The sequence below is a fragment of the Cyprinus carpio genome, chromosome B12 (genome assembly GCF_018340385.1).
Source record: "Cyprinus carpio isolate SPL01 chromosome B12, ASM1834038v1, whole genome shotgun sequence".
Classification (NCBI taxonomy): domain Eukaryota; kingdom Metazoa; phylum Chordata; class Actinopteri; order Cypriniformes; family Cyprinidae; genus Cyprinus; species Cyprinus carpio.
The window spans coordinates 1635484-1655657 of NC_056608.1; the positions used below are offsets into that span (position 1 = coordinate 1635484).

At 31.2% G+C, this 20174-nt stretch overlaps 1 protein-coding gene across 1 annotated transcript in view; it reads left to right on the plus strand.

Annotated features, from left to right (window-relative positions):
* lmf1 (lipase maturation factor 1) overlaps positions 1 to 19570 on the plus strand; it is a 35233-nt gene extending 15663 nt beyond the window's left edge. The window contains exons 4-10 of the mRNA XM_042734921.1: positions 3238 to 3303; positions 14076 to 14243; positions 14454 to 14634; positions 15719 to 15872; positions 15960 to 16143; positions 17744 to 17856; positions 19187 to 19570. Of these exons, the coding sequence (XP_042590855.1) occupies positions 3238 to 3303; positions 14076 to 14243; positions 14454 to 14634; positions 15719 to 15872; positions 15960 to 16143; positions 17744 to 17856; positions 19187 to 19361 (1041 nt within the window). The 3' untranslated portion in view covers positions 19362 to 19570. The remainder of the gene's footprint in view (positions 1 to 3237; positions 3304 to 14075; positions 14244 to 14453; positions 14635 to 15718; positions 15873 to 15959; positions 16144 to 17743; positions 17857 to 19186) is intronic.
* The last annotated feature ends 604 nt before the right edge of the window (positions 19571 to 20174 follow it).

A 20174-nucleotide genomic window follows, 5' to 3' on the forward strand; every position in this document is an offset into this window, starting at 1 on the left:
TTTTACTTGAATATTTTTTATCGGTTATGAATTTGGAGACAAAATGATAAATAATTATGAATAAATAATGCATAGTTAACAGTTAATACATTTCAGTATTTAGTTTTTAGGAAATTTTTTAGGCCTACATTTAAGAATTATGTTTTTAATGTATTTATATTATCTATTTATTTATGTATTTGAATAGAATATAACATATTGTGATTTGTTTATATTTTCTATTTATTTATGTATTTGAATAGAATATAACATATTGAGTTTTTTTTTTATGTATTTTTTAAAATAAATTTTTTTACATTCGGATTACACAGTTTTAACATAAACTAATAATTTTATGTAAACTTATGTGATGCATTTTTGTCAGTCATGCATAAATGAAACGGGTCAAAGATTTTCTGAACTTTCTGAAAATTAATGGCATAGTTTCATTGTTTGTTTTTGCTTTTTGCTTTTTGTTTATTTTTTATTTTTTTTCATATATTTAAATTATTTTAATTTTTAGGATTAATGGTTTCATTGTCGGTTAAATCAATAAAATGTATTCATTAAAAAATGTGTGAACATGGTTAAAAAGTGGTACTTTAAGACTGAAACAAATGGGATTTGGTGACAAATATGCATCACATTTATCACAAGTTTATTAAAAATCATAATGGAATACAGTTCAAATTTCATTGAATTTTATTTGTTGAAGAAGTGATTTTTGTTGTGTGTAAATGCCTGATTCCTTTAAACAGCAAATGTGTTTTAAGTTTGGGTTATGTAATAATGTCTTGTTTATTTTTTTATGAGAAGCAGTTTAAAAGCCAAAGTGACTCTTATAATTGGGAATAAACGCCTGATTCCCTTATGATTCGGATCTGTTTAATCGAGTTTATTTGTAATTTAGACAACTAAGTAAGATGTGCATGTAAGATGTGAATGATGTTGTTTGGATTTGTTTGTATTTTTGCTGGATTTGTTTATTGGATGTATGATGTGTGTTGTTGAGGGTGGGAGTCAGTCATTTTCACATTAGTGCAATCGCATTTTAGGGAGCGAATACTCATTCCAAGGTTCCTTATTACATTATCCGTAATGTCATAAATGCAAGAATGCACTTGATAAGCAGCGAAAGTTATCTGTTTGCCTCTGCATATATGATGTAGCTCTTAAAGGGACAGTTCAGACAAAACCAAAGAAAAACAAGTCACAATCTACTCCATGCTTTCTGTCACTGATAGTAGACATAGTAGTAATAATAGTTCAGAGTTTCTTTTTGGTTTTTAATCAAGTAAAAGGTCTTTTAAGTGTAATTGTACAAATGTCTGGAAGCTTCACGTGTCTTTTCTTCTTTCAAATCTTGAGTGATTTTGATCAAGTAAAGGTCAGAATAACTGCAGTAATATCTCCAGATGAACTCTTACTGGACTGAAGCAGCTCAGCTTTACTTGATTCTCAATCAATCATGTTTTTAGAGTCTCAAATCTGATCATCAGGATCTTTTGAGGAGCGTTGTTTGTTTCCAGAAGCTTTACTTTCACGGTTCCTCAGCGGAGGAATGATCTTCACAAGCCTCCAGAACATCTCACATCTTCTGAGGAGCATTTATTTCTTCATCTCTCAATCACTGCATTATATGTTTGGATCTCAGTCTCATCTTACGAAGTCATATTATTAGAGATACAGAGCGACAGCTGATATATCTTTATCTGTGTATATCTGTGCTGTTATAAAGATCTCATTGATTTACATTGCAAGCATCAGAATGTCATCATATATATATACACACATATACAGTACAGGTCAAAAGTTTGGAAACATTAATATTTTAATGTTTTTTGAAAGAAGTCTCTTCTGTTTCATCAAGCTGGCATTTATTTGATCAAAAATACAGAAAAAAAATGTAATAATTGTGATTATATTATTACAATTTAAAATTAATGTTTTTAAATTTATTATACTTAAATTATCCATTATTTCTGTGATGCAAAGCTGAATTTTAGGATCATTATCACATGATCCTTTAGAAATCATTTCTATAATCAATGATGATTTCATTATCAAAGTGTGGAAACAGTTCTGCTGCTTAATATTTTTTCAGAACCAGTGATACGTTTTTAGGATACTTTGATGACTAAAAAAAAAAAAAAAAAAAAAAAAGAAGCTAGTTTTTTAAAATATAAATATTTTGTAATAACAATACACACTTACTGGTCAGTAAGGTTTGGGGTCAGTAATGTTTTTTTTTCTTTCTTTTTTTTTTAAATAAAATCAATACTTTTATTCAGCAAGGATTGTGTTAAATTGATAAAAAAGTGATAGTAAAGAAATATATTATTAGAATACTATATTATTAGAATTTTTTTATTTTATTTTTAATAAATGCAGTTCTTTTTAACCTTTTATTCATCAAATATATTGGACAGCAGAACTGTTTCCAACACTCATAATAAATCAGAAATATTAGAATAATTTCTAAATGATCATGTGATAGACTGGATGTTACATGTGACAAGAGAAGGGCTGGAGTAATGATGCTGAAAATTCAAGCTTTGCATCACAGGGAAAAATAAATTATTTTTTTTAAAGTATAATTCAAATAGGAAAAACTATTATTTTAAGTTGTAATAATAGTTTCACAATATTACTGTGTTGTTTTTCTGTATTTTTGATCAAATAAAATGCAGGCTTGATGCGCAGAAGAGACTTCTTTCAAAAACATTAAAAATAGTAATGTTTCCACTTTTGACCTGTACTGTCTAGATATGTATATCTATAATATATATCTTATAGTATATATATATATATATAATATATATATATTTTTACTCAGCTTGAGTCTCTGAATAAAATTCAGCGGTTTTTCATCCATATTCTTACTATGTCAGACTATATAAGCCTGATGTATCAAATATAATGCTCACAAAAAACACATAACTTTTCTAAAAAGGTTTTGTTAAAAAAAAAATATATATATATTTTTCTGCATGTTACTTCATTTTATGTCAAGCTCTAAAGCAAGTTGTTATTGTAGCTCCAGAAGATATAATGGTTGTTTATGGTCAATTTTCACTTCTCTAATGTAAAAGGGTTGTTTCAAATTCATTTGTTGTGTGTGCACAAAAATATAGCATAGATCATTACAGTTAGATGCTTTTAAAAAACTGAAATGTTACAGTGAATATATGTCATTTGAGCAAAATGTCTTTGAAATATTATTACTGATTGCATCGCCCTTATTTCCATCGTCCGCAGGGTTTGATCAAGATCAGAGGTGACCGCTGTTGGAGGGAGCTCACCTGCATGGACTATCATTACGAGGTGCGAGTCTGACCTTCCCTTGCTTTCTGTTTTTTGAAGGTTTAGTTGATAATAACCATAACAGACATTTAGTTGAAGCTCTTTCTAAACCTCCAGTACATGAACTACATGTGAGGTGTAATAATATCGAGCGCGTTTCCCAGAACGAAGCAACATAAAGTTCGGCTTATGTAACTCTTCCAGTCTTGTGGTCTTATTTTGGCCACTGAGCAACAGAAAAAGACTCTTTAATGTCAAAATGTAGTGAAATGGTATCGCTGGTGCGGTTTTTTGGTTTTAGAGCTTCCTAAAGAAGGTAAACGGAGATCTTGTGTGTGTAGTCAAGGGATTTCCAATGATTGTAGAGTAAACAAGACCCTGGAAGGTCCAGCGCTCGGTGAGTCACAAGACTTTGTGGGAGAGAAAAGCACTGATGTCACATGATATCTGGGCTGAGTGGAGCATGAGGGAAATTCGGGAGGAAAAGCTGATGGATTCTGCACCTGCAGCTCGGGAGAAGACGATGCTCTCAAACATGAAGCCAAAACGGCACAGGAATGACTTCAAGACAACAACCAACAACGTCAGAGTCCAGACCTCAGTCCAGCTGAGGATTCACTCTCGATCAGCATGTAACCCGACTGAAGAATGAGGGAGGAAATGGCAGTATTAGATCAATTTTATTATATTTAACTATTAAACTATTTAAAAAAAAATTATGCTAACTGACATGAAATAAAAATACTAATACTTTTCAATAGAGTTCCATTGGTTAATAATAGTTGACTACATAAACTATCAATGAAAAATATTTCTAAAGCATTTATTAATCCTAGTTCATTTTAATTTCAACATTTACCAATGCATTATTAAAATAAAAAGTTGTATCTGTTTATTTTTATTTTTTATGAGCTGACAGTGAACATTTATTAACATGGTCATTAATAAGGTTTTATTAACCGACGTTAACAAATATAAATACTGTAACAAATGTTAACTAATTTGACTTTATTTTAAAGTGTTACAATAAAATAAAAAAAATCGTATTTTTCAACTTGATGCACTAAAATAATAAAAAAATTAAATAGAAAATTAATAAACACTGAAAAAATAAATAAAAATCACAAAAATTACTTAAACTTTAACTAAAATGTAAATGAAATGGAAAATATAAAGATAAGAATTCATTAAAAATATGAATAAAAACTAACAAAGTACTAAAAAAAAAAAAAAAAGATTTTCTTCCTCTCCAGTACAACTATCTAAACAACCTTGAATCAAAATACATTTACTTGAGAAGTTAAATGATTTAAGATATTAGGTCTTGTTTTCTGAAAAACATATAAAAATTTAATGGATTATTTTTCTGACCTCATTGCCAGAATTTTTTTCTTGTTTTTAAGCAAAAACCCACTTAATTTTGACATGTTTTTCAGAAAAAGAAGACTTAACAACTTTTAAGTAATTTAATACCTAATTAATTACCGTTTTAAGTCATTCAGTTTCTCAAGCAAACCTTGATTTAAGAACTTTAGGTATTTCTACTGAACAGTGACACTAAAATTTGATATCAAAAACCAAAGGTTAAAGCAAAAAACACCACATCTTCTGAATTTGCATAAATAACCTCGTTTTGTTGCTTGGGTAAATTGTGTTAAGGACGTTCAGTATGATTAGGATCTCAGCTGACCACGATTGCACGCATTTCTTGGAGGACGTTGCATAAGATTGCGTTGATCGTCTCATTTTTGGACAGCGCTTGCATGAGATGCGGCTCATTCTGAATGAGTCTGGCTGTAGTGGTGGTCTTATAAAAGCAGTAAATTGTTCCGGATGGACAATAAGAACGTGTTTAAACAGTACAATAAAACCTTTACTTCAGTATAATTAGGGAAATCCTGTACAGCAAGCACTATATGCTCATTTGTGAATTGGGTGTGTGTGTGACATTCCCGGTCAGCGGAGGTCCAAGGATAATCAAGGTCTTATTCCTGAGGGTTGTTTTTAATGCTCAGCCGAATTTTGCTTTTATCAATGGCTTGCCGTCCATAAGTGGATTAAACTAAGCACTTAATGGAGGAAGTTTTCTTGGTTTTACCTTCCAGTGCCACGCTGCAATCAGCAGACCGATTCTACCAACGCCATCCTTAAAATTAATAATAAAATAAAGAGCCTCTTGTAAATCCAAACCATTGGTGTCATTGGTGCCCAATATTTCAGATTATAGAAAAAAAAAATTCAATAAAAACTTTTTTTGTATGTGTTTTGATTACATTAAGAATTGCAAAAACATTTCATATTACGAGTTTTATAAAATGTTTTGTTTACATATGAAAATGCAGTAGAAAACGAGACAAATATACTCATTGTGTGCTCACTAGACAGTAACATTTAGAGAACATATTTATGCAAATGAGGCACTATCAATTAAATATGCACAAATGTGCATAATTTTTCAGAACATTGGAAAAAGCCAAATTTTTGAAATATTTTTTAATTTTAGGATGTATTTATTCTATTTGCAACTGTAGATTTCAATAGCAATCTGTATCTTTAAAGGCCAAAATGAATTTGTTTTTCCACTACAGCATCACTTACATGTACCAGATTTTGCAGTTTTTGATTCCTGAATATATTCTTAAGATTTTTATAGAACGGATTTTGGATTTCTCTTTATATCACTGGATAAATGAGAAAATAGCCAGGGAAAAAAATTCACCATGTTTCTAGGAATGAAATGTTGTATAAAACCAGGTGAATGTTATTTGAACGAACCCCTCAGTAAAAACCTTCAGAATACAGATAGGAATAAATCTGCTAAGTTTAGTGCATGTAAATGACAAACAAACTCATTTTGAGAAAATGGCAATAAAGTGAAGTTAAATTGAAATAAAATATTAAAATTGTAATTTTTGTTTTTTTTGTTTTCATTAGTCTGACTAGTATGAAACTTAATTTAATAAAAGAATAAAATAATAAAATTAATGGATGCGTGAAAAACGAATGCTTTTGCCTGTAGTGTTTTACCTTGAAAGGTCTTAATTCGCTCTTGCACTAAATTAGAGCAGAAAGTCTTCGGTTCTTAAACTCGTGGCATTTAATGTTGTATCCACTGAAGAAGAAGAAGAAGTTTTCCAACACAAATATCTAAACATCTGGGTTTACTTAAGATGCAAAATGACACAAGATATAAAGTCTTGTTTTCTGATAAATTAACCAAAATGAAGCGAGTTTATTCTTGTGAAAAAAGAATATCTGTGAGTTTTATGTAAAAACATGTTTTCACTTTGAAGTCATTGTAGATTTCTGACCCCGTTGGCAGATATTTGTTCTTATTTTAATCTTAAATTCATTTTGTTTCGAACAGATTATATGAAACCAGGTCTTCTGGTGTCATTTGACTTACATTTATGCTGATTTAAGAATCGTTTGACAAAAAGAGACAGAAATACTCACTGTGTGCATTTTAGGGTGAACTGTCCCTTTAAGTGCCTCGCTCAAGGCTGGATTTGAACCTGCAACCTTTTTTTGGTTCCCAGCCCAGATCTGTAACCACTAGCTAAACCACCCACGTCACTATCTTTAGATGTGGCTTTAGCTTGCACTTGAGCAGCTCTACAATAGACAGGATTAGGAAGAGCCACACGTTTTCTTCGTCTAGTTTTGAAGAATTTGCTTTTTGTTTTCCCCTGTGAAGCTTCGTTAGCGTCTTGAGTTTGATTACGCTGAGGGCAAAGGCAGAGGTTTTGGAAGGTTTTTTAAGTGCTTTTTTTGCTCTATTTACTATCCCCTCACCATGGAAAAATGAAAACAGAACATGTATCATTTCCAGATTGAAGTGGAGTCATTGCAACGGTTTGAAAATGACTTTCTCGCTTGGTCCCTTTTTCCCAAAACACACCGAAAAACACTGTAAGGCAGCAGAACACAGCCGTGAATCAGTGGAAGCCAAACCGTGTGTGTGTTTGTGTGTGTGTGTGTGTGTACATTTCTTCTTGTGTGTGTGTGTGTTTTGAAGGTCAGTAGAAACAATAAAACTCCTATCAGTCTGAATCATGTGACGTAAATTATTCCATTACTGGACATCTATTATCAAGACTTGCCAGTTCCCTGATTGACTGGAAAAAATTATGATTTGAATGTCACTTTATCACTAGCACTCATGCACTTACTGATAATATCTATCTATCCATCCATCCATCCATGCCTCTCTCTCTCTTTCTCTCTCTGGTGCTATAAATATATGATTTGCAGAACTAAGAACTAAATTTTCCAGTTTTTAAGTTGTCTAACGAGTCTCACTTTGTGTGTGAAAGTAAAATACCTTGGACATTTTATCACTGAGCGCGTGACAGATGATGAGGATGTTGAAAGGCAATGTCGTATGATGTCTATGCAGGAAAATACACTTTTACTTAAGTTTAGTTTCTGTTCAAATGAGGTGAAGGTGTCACTTTTTAAAGCATGAAATAGAAATCTTTTGTAACTTTATAAAAGCCTTAATCATCACTTTTGATCAATTTTAAGCATCCTTGCTAAATAAAAGTATTAATTTCTATAATTTCTCGCCCCCCATTATTAATGCCATATATATATATATATATATATATATATATACAGTACAGGTCAAAGTTTGGAAACATTACTTTTTTAATGTTTTTTGAAAGAAGTTTCTTCTGCTCATCAAGCCTGCATTTATTTGATCAAAAATACAGAAAAAATGTAATATTGTGAAATATTATTACAATTTAAAATAATTGTTTTTTAAATTTATTATACTTTAAATTATCATTTCTTTCTGTGATGCAAAGCTGAATTATTTAGGATCATTATCACATGATCCTTTAGAAATCATTCTAATATGATGATTCATTATCAAAGTTGGAAACAGTTCTGCTGCTTAATATTTTTTCAGAACATGTGATACTTTTGTAGGATACTTTGATGAATAAGAAGTAAAAAAAAAAAAAGAAGTTATGTTTTTAAAAAATATAAATATTTTGTAATAACAATATACACTACTGGTCAGTAATTTGGGGTCAGTAATTTTTTTTCTTTTTTTAAATAAAATCAATCCTTTTTATTCAGCAAGGATGTGTTTAATTGATCAAAAGTGATAGTAAAGAAAATATATTATTAGAATATATATTATTAGAATTTTTTTTTTATTTTGAAATAAATGCAGTTCTTTTTAACTTTTTATTCATCAAATATATTAGACAGCAGTACTGTTTCCAACACTCATAATAAATCAGAATATTAGAATGATTTCTAAATGATCATGTGATAGACTGGATGTTACATGTGACACTGAAGGCTGGAGTAATGATGCTGAAAATTCAGCTTTGCATCGCAGGAATAAATTATTTTTTTAAAGTATATTCAAATAGAAAACTATTATTTTAAGTTGTAATAATATTTCACAATATTACTGTTTTTTTTCTGTATTTTTGATCAAATAAATGCAGGCTTGATGAGCAGAAGAGACTTTCTTTCAAAAACATTAAAAATAGTAATGTTTCCAAACTTTTGGTCTGTACCGTATATATATATGTTTATATATATATATATATATCTATATATATATATATATATATATATATATATATATAAAATCAGCATATTAGAATGATTTCTGAAGGCTCATGTGACACTGAAGAATCATGCATCTGAATGTTGCTAAAAATGTATCTATGATCTGATCTTGTGTATTGTGTATTTATTATATATAAATTAGCCAAATAGTTACATTATATACATTTATAGTTAGATAATAATCATATAAAGTTATTTAATGTATGTATTTATATATTGAGACATTTTTATGTGTATATGTTCATTCATAGAAATAAGTACAAAAAGTATCATAGATGTATAATGGGACACTTTTGTGCTCCTCGTATTGTTTTTGTGTGGCCCATGTTTCAGCTTAAAAAACAACAAGTCTTAAAATGCTAATGTATCAAACACACACAGGAATTTAACGGTTGACTTGCGTTAACAGTGTATGGAACTAATTTGCGCTCCTGTTTTAGGGCTCCAACCGAACATCGTAATAAGCCTGAGGATTTATGTCCATGTGAAACCAGACTGCTCCCTAATTACAACACAACTGCTTTTTCAATCATAACTTTTCACATTAACTGTAGTCGTGGCGATCAGCCAGCATGCGTTTGAATGCATGCACAAGCGTCTCTAGATAATGAATCTGTTTTGGAGGCATCCTCACAGCAGCTTTCAGATGTATGGATTGTGCATTGCTCTTTTTTCTTTTCCTAGGCCCTCGTTCTTTAACCTTGGTTGCTCAACCAGACCTCCTCTCTGGCCTGTGTCCCGTACCTCTTGTTTTTAATTTCTGAATGCTATATTACAGCGACTGGGCACAGCCCCCAATTTTTTTCCATCTCACTTCTGTTTTTCAGTTTGGCAAGCTCACAGGAAGTGATGACGAATTATATTGTATTAATCCCATAAGGGAGTCCCCAGTTCATTATTATTACTTTTTTTTTTTTTGCTACGCCGAGCTCAAGTTTTTTTATTCTCATAGGAGCTTTAACAGGTATAAGACCTTGCATAGTTATGTTTTATTAGCTCAAATCCTTGTTTATGCACGATCCAGCAGATATCTTGGAAGTGGAATGGTAATGTAATATGTTTAATATAATGTGTTTAAATGAATTGCCATTTAGAAGTCATTGTTTTCAAAGCAAATCATAGTAGACCAGTCACAATGGCTGTGTTTCCAGGAAGCGTTTTGCAAGTGCTTTGCCCTTTAGCACAGTGCTGTTGCTGCTACGTTTCATTCTTTTGTTTCATCAGCATTTATGCATTGGGCAGATGCTTTTATCCGAAGGGGCTTACATTGCATTGAAGCCATACATTAGATCAGTTCATGTATTCCATACGAATCAAACCCATGACAATGGTGTGTGTGTGTGTGTGTGTGTGTGTTTCCAGGAAACAAGACTTCTAATCAATTGGGTTTTTATAATTTTTTATTTCAGTTTTAGTTAGTACTGTACATCAAGTTAAACAAAAATAAGAAATGTTGCCTTGGCAACTAGCGTAAGTTTTTTTTTTTTTTTTTTTTTTTTTTTAACAATATTTTTAATATATTATTTTTTTATTTTTATTTTAGAATTTGTGTTTAATGGGGTCAGAAAAATAAACTTGTTTTCCTTTGAATTAATAATTTTTTCTTAACCTATTAGCAGAACTTTTCTCTTTAAAAATAAACACACCTATTTATTTGTTTGTTTATTTTTTTTAAAACTTTTTATTTTATGTCATTTTGCATCTCCATTAAATATATCTTGGTTTAAGATTGTTTAGATATTTGTACTGGAAAACAAAACAAAAATATTAATACTTGTAATTTAATTTCACAATAATAATATTTATTATTTTTTGCAGTGTACAGGAATGCAGTTTTAAACCAGTGTTATTTTAGTATCACCGGTATACTAGTTTTTATTATTTTGTATTTGTTTTTATTGTATTTTACATTTTAATTTTAATTTTAAAGTTTTAGTAATTTGTTGTTTTTGTAATTTATTATAAAAAATGTTATGTCTATATAATTTTTATTTGTTAGTTTTTATTTTTGCTTGAATTATTTTAGTGCATCAGGTTAAACTAAATGAAAATGATAAATATTAAAATACAAAATGAACTATATGACCATATATATATATACACAGTACAGGTCAAAAGTTTGGAAACATTACTATTTTTAATGTTTTTGAAAGAAGTCTCTTCTGCTCATCAAGCCTGCATTTATTTGATCAAAAATACAGAAAAAAACAGTAATATTGTGAAATATTATTACAACTTAAAATAATAGTTTTCTATTTGAATATACTTAAAAAAATAATTTATTTCTGTGATGCAAAGCTTAATTTTCAGCATCATTACTCCAGCCTTCAGTGTCACATGTAACATCCAGTCTATCACATGATCATTTAGAAATCATTCTAATATTCTGATTTATTATGAGTGTTGGAAACAGTTCTGCTGTCTAATATATTTGATGAATAAAAGGTTAAAAAGAACTGCATTTATTCAAAAAAAAAAAAAAAATTCTAATAATATATATTCTAATAATATGTTTTCTTTACTATCACTTTTTATCAATTTAACACCATCCTTGCTGAATAAAAGTATTGATTTTATTTAAAAAAAAGAAAGAAAAAAAAATTACTGACCCCAAATTACTGACCAGTAGTGTTTATTGTTATTACAAAATATTTATATTTTAAAAACATAGCTTCTTTTTTTTTTTTTTTTTTTACTTTTTATTCATCAAAGTACTCCTAAAAAAGTATCACATGTTCTGAAAAAAATAATATTAGCAGCAGAACTGTTTCCAACTTTGATAATGAATCATCATATTAGAATGATTTCTAAAGGATCATGTGATAATGATCCTAAAAATTCAGCTTTGCATCACAGAAATAAATGATAATTTAAAGTATAATAAATTTAAGAACAATTATTTTAAATTATAATAATATATCACAATATTACATTTTTTTTTCTGTATTTTTGATCAAATAAATGCAGGCTTGATGAGCAGAAGAAACTTCTTTCAAAAACATTAAAAATAGTAATGTTTCCAAACTTTTGACCTGTACTGTATAAATATATATATTTCTGTTAATGATTATTTCAATTTTTTTTTTTTTTTTTTTTTTTTTATGGTTTAGAATTGGTTAGATAAAAGAGGCAGCTGGCTCTGGTCTTTATGCTAAAGTTGCATTAATTTTTCTCTCCACATCATGCACGTGGATTGGTTGAACCAACCTGAAATATGCCCATTTTTGCAAAATTGAAGTACTAATAGCTGGTCAACTGTTACATAACTAGTCTTATATCCGGGTGCGAATCCCTTCGAGTGGTGGATGACTTCCTCCACAGCCCCATGACTTCAGCAGTCAGAGGCCGCCGCAGGCGCCAGTGCACACACTACAGCCATTCACGCTGCTCAAACACGCCGCACTGCATGCTGGGAAGGGCTAGCGGCGGGTGAGAGGGCCACTGTCTTCATGTTTATTCACTGAAGGCAGCAGTCATGGCTTTAGTTTGGTTATTTAAGGTAGTTTTCCTCCGAGGCATGGCTTATGATGGAGGAAAGGGTGAGTGTGTCGTGGACGCGTCGCTCTGAAAGACGTTACAGACGCCTCTGTTTGCTTCGTGGCAACATGAACACTCCAGCTCTTCACATTTATCTTAATTATCACCTTGCCAACAGCAAATAGAGAGAAATTCCGTGATATTAATGGTGTAAATGAAATAAACAGACTATTTTTGGGCTTTCATTAACATTTTTGCACTTTCGTGAAGACTTGCCAGAGCTGTTAGTCATAGATATGGGATATTTATTTAGCTTTTGCAGATTGGTATCGTTCAGGGTAATCTGGTCAAACACACCTGTCTTGACCTCAGCACACACACACACACACACACACACATTAGGTTCTGCCACCTGGATGTGGTGAGTTGATGATTAGTGTCATATGTCTTCAGTCAGACGCAAGCTCCATTTACTTAACTACGCCTCATTTGCTGCCACAACTGAGCTCAAAACTGGCTCCAAACCTGTTAAAATCAGCCGAGGGTTTGAGCTGAAAGCTCATGGGCTTTTTAAGCAACACTCAAAAAGCTTTAAAATCAAGCTAGGGTTTGTGCAAAAGAGCTCTGGGACTTTTTAAGCAGAATTCAGAAGTTATGATTTTACTGTGTCAGATTATATAAATGTGCTGTGCAGCCTCGTCCAAATAATAGTAGTAGTAAGGCACAGATGGAAGAGAGTGGAACCGTATCTATCTGTCTGTCTATAAATACTATAATTAGTATTACTGAACAAATTGTAATCAGAATATGCTATATATATATATAGATATATATCTATATATATATATATATATATATATATGTATATGTATATAAATTAAAATATTATAGTATTAATATTGTATGATAAATAATATTTCTTAGATTTTTATAAAATATTTAGATTAAAGAAAATAAATTCATGTTATATGTAGTTAATATCATATACCATATTTTTAGATTTACTTTGATATTTATTTTTCCATTACATTATTAAATGTACATAACATGCTGCATATTAAGTAGACATTTTTTACATATATAATTATAAATACTATAATTAGTATTATTGAACAAATTGTAATAGTAGTATGCTATATATATATATATATATATTTATTTATATATATATATATATATATATATATATATATATATATATATATATATATATATATATTTTATTTATTTATAATGCAGCATGTGTACATTTAATAATGTAATGGAATAAATAAAATATATAATATTTATATTGTATAATATATAATAATATTTTTTTGATTTTTATAAAATATTTAGATTTAAAAAAATATATATATATGTGTAATTAATATCAATATCAATTGATGCATTTACAGTTACATTTAGTCATTTAGCAGATGCTTTTATCCAAAGCGACTTACAAATGAGGACAATAGAAGAAATCAAAATCAACAAAAGAGCAACGATATATAAGTGCTATAACAAGTCTCAGTTTTATATATATATATATATATATAAATAATATCAATTAAATGCACATCTACATCTACTGCATAGTTAGTGGAATTACTATTATCAAACACAAAGTTGTAACTGTATTTCTGTGATTATATATGGAAATATAATATTTTATGATGTTCCCTGTGAAGACATCTATATACTGTGTATTAAGCTCTCGTGATCTGTGTTGTTTCTGTCAGACCCAGCCGGTGCCGAACCCCATGTCCTACTACATGCATCGCTCTCCGTGGTGGTTTCATCGCTTCGAGACTCTCAGCAATCACTTCATCGAGCTCGTGGTGCCCTTCTTCACCTTCATGGGCCGGCGCATGTGCATGCTGAACGGAGTCCTGCAGATCCTCTTCCAGGCGCGTTTCACAGCTTACCGTTCCCACTTACAGTCACAAGTGTGAAAGCTGCCGTCTCATATTTTCCAGATCATTTCAGAGCAGCTTCAGTCACAGCTTTGTTGCCATCTAGTGGTCATTTTCTTAAAGGAAAAGCTCCGGCAAAAATTACATTTGGTGTGTCATTTCCTTCTGACACTCTAGCATGTGTTTCTGTATCTTTTCTAACAGGTTGTTCTGATCATTAGTGGGAATCTGAGTTTTCTGAACTGGTTGACTATCGTTCCCAGTCTGGCGTGCTTTGATGACGCTGCTTTGGCGTTTCTGTTCCGCCGCTCTGGACGAACCAGACAGACTTTACTGCAGATTCAGACAGAGGAGGCTTCAGGACTCAAACCTGCGCCCTCCAAAGGTCTTTGCATGCTTTACTTACATGCAAAATTATTAAATGATATGTTTGGCTTTCACAAGATATTGCTAACTGAAACAAAAAACATTATTGGAAAAAAAGCTGAAATAAAAGATAAATATCAGATGTAAAAAAAAAATTGTGACGTTGTAAATAAAACAATTATTAGAGTACATTTTACCAGAAAATACTTTCTAATTTCTGTATTTCCTCTTCAGTGTGTTACTTGCTGATTTGTTGTAATTATTTGTGAAATTTGCTAGCAATTTCTGATTGGAGATTGTTTCTACAAGCTTTTTTTTCATTGTTGGCAAATAACTGAAATAGGTTTGAAGCACTAAAATAACTGGAAATAAATGAAAACTAAAACAACAACAAAAGCAAGTAAAAATATTTTTGAGTTTTGATTTTTATTTATGATTAAAGATCGTTTCTTGAAAATTCAAGTAAAATTTTTATTAAATATTTAAATAATATTAAAATATTTACGTTCGATGTTCGCTTGTTGCTATTGTTTAATAAGCATTGAAATGCATTGCACATGAATCTTGAGTAAAATATATTTAATATGCTTAACTATTTTAAACTGATACTTTTCAGTATTACATGATTTTTTTTGTTATCTTTTTGAAAGTGTTTATTTTAAGTATTATGTGGTTTTATTTGAAATTTTATTTTGTTGTTTTAGAGTTTTTTTTTTTTTTTTATATCTTAAAACATAATTTATTTCTGTGATGCGCAGCTGGATTTCCAGCATCATTACTCCAGTCTTCAGTGTCACATGATCTTCAGAAATCATTCTAATATGATTATTTACTGCTCAAGACACATTTCTGATTATTATCAATGTTGAAAACAGCTGTGCTGCCAAATTATTTAGTGGAAATTGTGATGCATTTTATTTTTCAGGATTCACAGATAAAATATAGAAATCTTTTGTAACATTATAAATGTCTTTACTGTCACTTTTGATCGATTGAATGCATCCTTGATGATTAAAAGTCTCAGCGTCTTGCTGCAGTGGTGTTTGTTTCTAATCTGGGCTCAGGTTCACTGACTGGTCTCCTCTGGTTGTGTCTCTGGTCAGGTATGTTGATCAGGCGTGTGCTGAATGTGTCTCTGGGGATTCTGATCGCGTATCTGAGCGTCCCGGTCGTGATGAACCTGCTGAGCTCCAGACAGATGATGAACACCTCGTTTGATCCCCTGCGGATCGTCAACACGTACGGAGCCTTTGGCAGGTAGCGCATCCGTCTCTCTCTGTGTGAAGTCCATCAGCAGCCAGCAGGGGGCAGAGTCTAACCAGCTCACGTGTGTCTCTGGCGCAGTGTCACTAAGGAGCGGACGGAGGTGGTGTTTCAGGGCACGCTGAGCGTCAATCACACCGGAGAGGAGGTCGTATGGGAGGAGTATGAGTTCCTGTGTAAACCTGGAGCTCTGGACCGGAGGCCGTGCCTCATCTCGCCGTATCACTACAGGCTGGACTGGCTCATGTGGTTCGCTGCGTTTCAGGTCAAACAGGGAGAGGAGATGCTCTGTATTTAGCTGAAAATAGTCCAAATTGCTTTGTTTGCTGAAAAGCGACAGTGTGGAACATTATTATCATTCTCATTATATATATAATGAAACATAAACACTATTAACCTTGAGGCTTTTAGCCTTTTTGTTTTTTTGTGTTAAAGGAATAGTTCACCTGATTAGATGAAAATGTGCTCACCCTCAGGCCATCCGAGATGTAGATGAGTTTGTTTCTTCATCAAAACAGATTTAGAGAATGTAGCATTGCATCAGTGAATGGGTGCCGTCAAAATGAGAGTCCAAACAGCTGATAAAAACATCACAATAATCCACAGCACTCCAGTCCATCAGTTAACATCTGGAGAAGACAAAAGCTGAAACAAATCCAGCATTAAGACGTTTTTAACTCCAATACATAGAGTCTATAATCCATAATAACACTTCCTCCAGTGAAAAAGTGGTCTGGTGTGAATCAGGAGAGAAATCTGCACAGATCAAGCAGCGTTTATAAACCAAAACAGCTCTAAACAAATATGTGGCTGGATTTTGATGTGAGAGACACACCACTCCAGGAACAGGAAACGGTCTTTTTCACTGGAGGACGCGTTATTGTGGATTATAGACTCTTATTTTAGTTAAAATGTCTTGGTGATGATTTGTTTATTTCAAACACTCAGCTTTTGTCTTCTCCAGATGTTAACTGATGGACTGGAGTGCTGTGGATTATTGTGATGTTTTTATCAGCTGTTTGGACTCTCATTCTGACGGCACCCATTCACTGCAGAGCATCCATTGATGAGACATTGATGCAATGCTACATTTCTCCAAATCTGATTAAGAAACAAACTCATCTACATCTCAGAGGACCTGAGAGTGAGCACATTTTCAGCAAATGTTCATTTTTGGGTGAACTGTTGCTTTAAAGCTGCGGTAAGCAATTATACCATGCATGAAATCTCACTTTTACCTGGCAGATAGCATGGAAATAAGTGTCCGGGATGTCAGACGTGTCTCAACACTAGGCTCTGTAAACAGGCAGAAAGTGGGCGGGGTTAAAGGGTTTCACAGACTTAGTTCAGTAGACATTGGGTCAATTATCCATTTATCCAAAAATACATTTAAAATGCGATTTATGCATTTACTTGAAAGCACCTCTTCTGTTATGAAGATATTTTAGTTTCTCCATTAAAATAAATGTTTATATTTTTACATAGAGGCCACAAAGTAAACAGTGTCAGGGTGATGCAACTGTGCTTACATCATAATGAAGATTGTACAGTACAAAAACCTCAGTCAGTAGACAGTGTTGAGATTATGCATAATCCTTATGTAACGTGCACACACCGATGATAATTCAGCTGCATAGACAAATGAGATCATCAATCTTCTGAAGAGCTTTTGTGAGTCTCTCAGTGTCCCCGATGTGAAGTTTTACCCCTCAGGACGTGAGAGTTGGGTAACTGCGTGTCTGTATTTCTGTCCTCTGAAGAACAGCTGCATTGCACTGAAAGCTTCGAGAGAGAGAGAGAGAGAGAGAGATGTGGAGTTGTGCTGCTGGCTCCGGTGCTCATTTCTCCGTCTCTGTCTCTTTCAGACGTATGAGCAGAGCGAGTGGGTTATTCACATAGCCGGCAGACTGCTGGCTAATGACTCCACAGTTCTTTCCCTAATGGGACACAACCCGTTCCAGAACAGAGAGAAACCGAGGTAAAACTAAATACTGAACATCAGATACAGAGGTAAAAATAAGTGGTGAAAATAAGTTATGAAAATCTGATACAAAACACTGTACATATCACATTACAACTTTATTAATAATAATAATACATATAAAATTAATAATGACAAATAATACTGCTAGTATTCAATATTTTCTGTTAATTTAGTTTTCTTTAGAAATATATTAAAGTTTTCTGGTTTCTAGCTATTTCAGTCAAAATACAATTAACATTATATTATTTGTTGTTGTTGTTATTATTATTGATAAGAAGAAGAAGAATAAAAAATAACATTGATTAATATTTTCTTTTATATTTTTTCTTTAAAAATGAATTAAATTATTCCCATTTCTAGCTATTTTGTTCAAATTTCAATGAACAGAATAATATTATTATTATTATTTGTTGTTATTATGATAATAATGATAATAATAATACGATTAATTGAAATTAAGATTTAAATTAACAATATAATAATAATAATAATAATTTATTATTATTATTACATTTGCTTTTAATATTTATTCCCTAATAATATTCTAATTTCTAGCTATTTTCACTTTGTAATTAATAGTTTATTATTATTATTTTTTTTTATTTGTTGTTATGATAATAATGAGAAGATTAAGATTAATTGAAATTAAGATTTCATTTAACAATATAATAATAAAAATATATATTATTATTATTATTATTACATTTGCTTTTAATTTTTATTCCCTAAAAAATATTCTCATTTCTAGCTATTTTCACTTTGTTATTAACAGTTTGTTATTATTATTATTATTTTATTATTATTTTTATTTGTTGTTATGGTAATATAATAAGATTAAGATTAATTGAAATTAAGATTTCAATTAATATAATAATAATAATTTTATTATAATATTATTATTATTATTATTACATTTGCTTTTAATTTTTGTTCCCTAAAAATATTCTAATTTCTAGCTATTTTCATATAAACAGTGCTTAATTAGAGTTCAAAACCTTTGATGTGTTTACAATGACCCTAAAATGATATGAACACATAAAGAGATGCAAAAACCACCTGCTTTAATATTTGTTACATTATGGCACTTACAGTCATGCATCTTATAAGTGAAACTTAATTGCTTTATACATCTTTATACACACAGGTCTATGTTAAAAATAAGTCTTGAACTGTTTTCTAGTCTTGGATTTGTTTTCTCATAGTGGTTTGGGTTGTGAGGGTGTAGTGAGATGTTATTTTCTATTTAAATGTTGTTTTCTCTTTAGTTGATGTGTTCTATGATGTCTTTGAGCTCAAGTTGGTTTTGATGCGTTTTTGGTTTCAGGTGGATTCGAGGAGAGCATTTCCGCTATAAATTCACGCGTCCGGGCAGCAGCAGCGCGGCTCAGGGGAAATGGTGGGTCCGGAAGCGCATCGGCCCTTACTTCCCCCCCGTTAACCTGGACAGTCTGAGGAGCTACTTCCAGTCCAGGAACTGGCCTCTGCCCGGCTCTTACTAAGCCTCGGACACAGACAGCCAGTTTGTCTTTTTTTGTGTGCCACACACTGAAGTATATCCTATTTGAGCTTGACAAAACTGTGCCAAAGACGATCTGTTACATAAGAGATTTGTGAAGGCAACTCTTCTGTGTCTCTGAGGAGCAGAGCATGTGTTGAATCCAGGGCTGTTTTAAACCTGCCAACAATAACAGCCCGTTTCTGCTATTAATATGATTTTGAGTACAGTCAAGCGTTTCAATCACAATCCAGTTGCTGCTGAATATGAAAAAGGGCAAATACTTTTTTTTTTTTTTTTAAATACAGATTTTTTTCAAATAACCTTCTGTGAGATAAAGATGATTCCAGATTTTTTTCAAATAACCTTCTGTGAGATAAAGATGAATAGGTTGATGTTTTTTTTTTTTTATTTCTTTTCATTAAATGTTCTATTTGAGTGTTCCAACCAGTCCAACTCATCAAAATATTAAATCATTACCCTAAAGGTTAATTACATTATTTCCATTTTCAGCTTTTTCAGTAAAATTTTCAATTAACAGTATATTTATTATTATTATTAGTAGTAGTAGTTATTATTATTAACAACAACAAATAATAGTACTATTATTTAATATTTTCTTTTAATTTGTATTCCTTAAAAAGTAAGTGTATTATTCCTATTTCCATATATATGTATGTATATATATATATATATATATACAGTACAGACCAAAAGTTTGGAAACATTACTATTTTTTAATGTTTTTTGAAAGAAGTCTCTTCTGCTCATCAAGCCTGCATTTATTTGATCAAAAAATACAGAAAAAACAGTAATA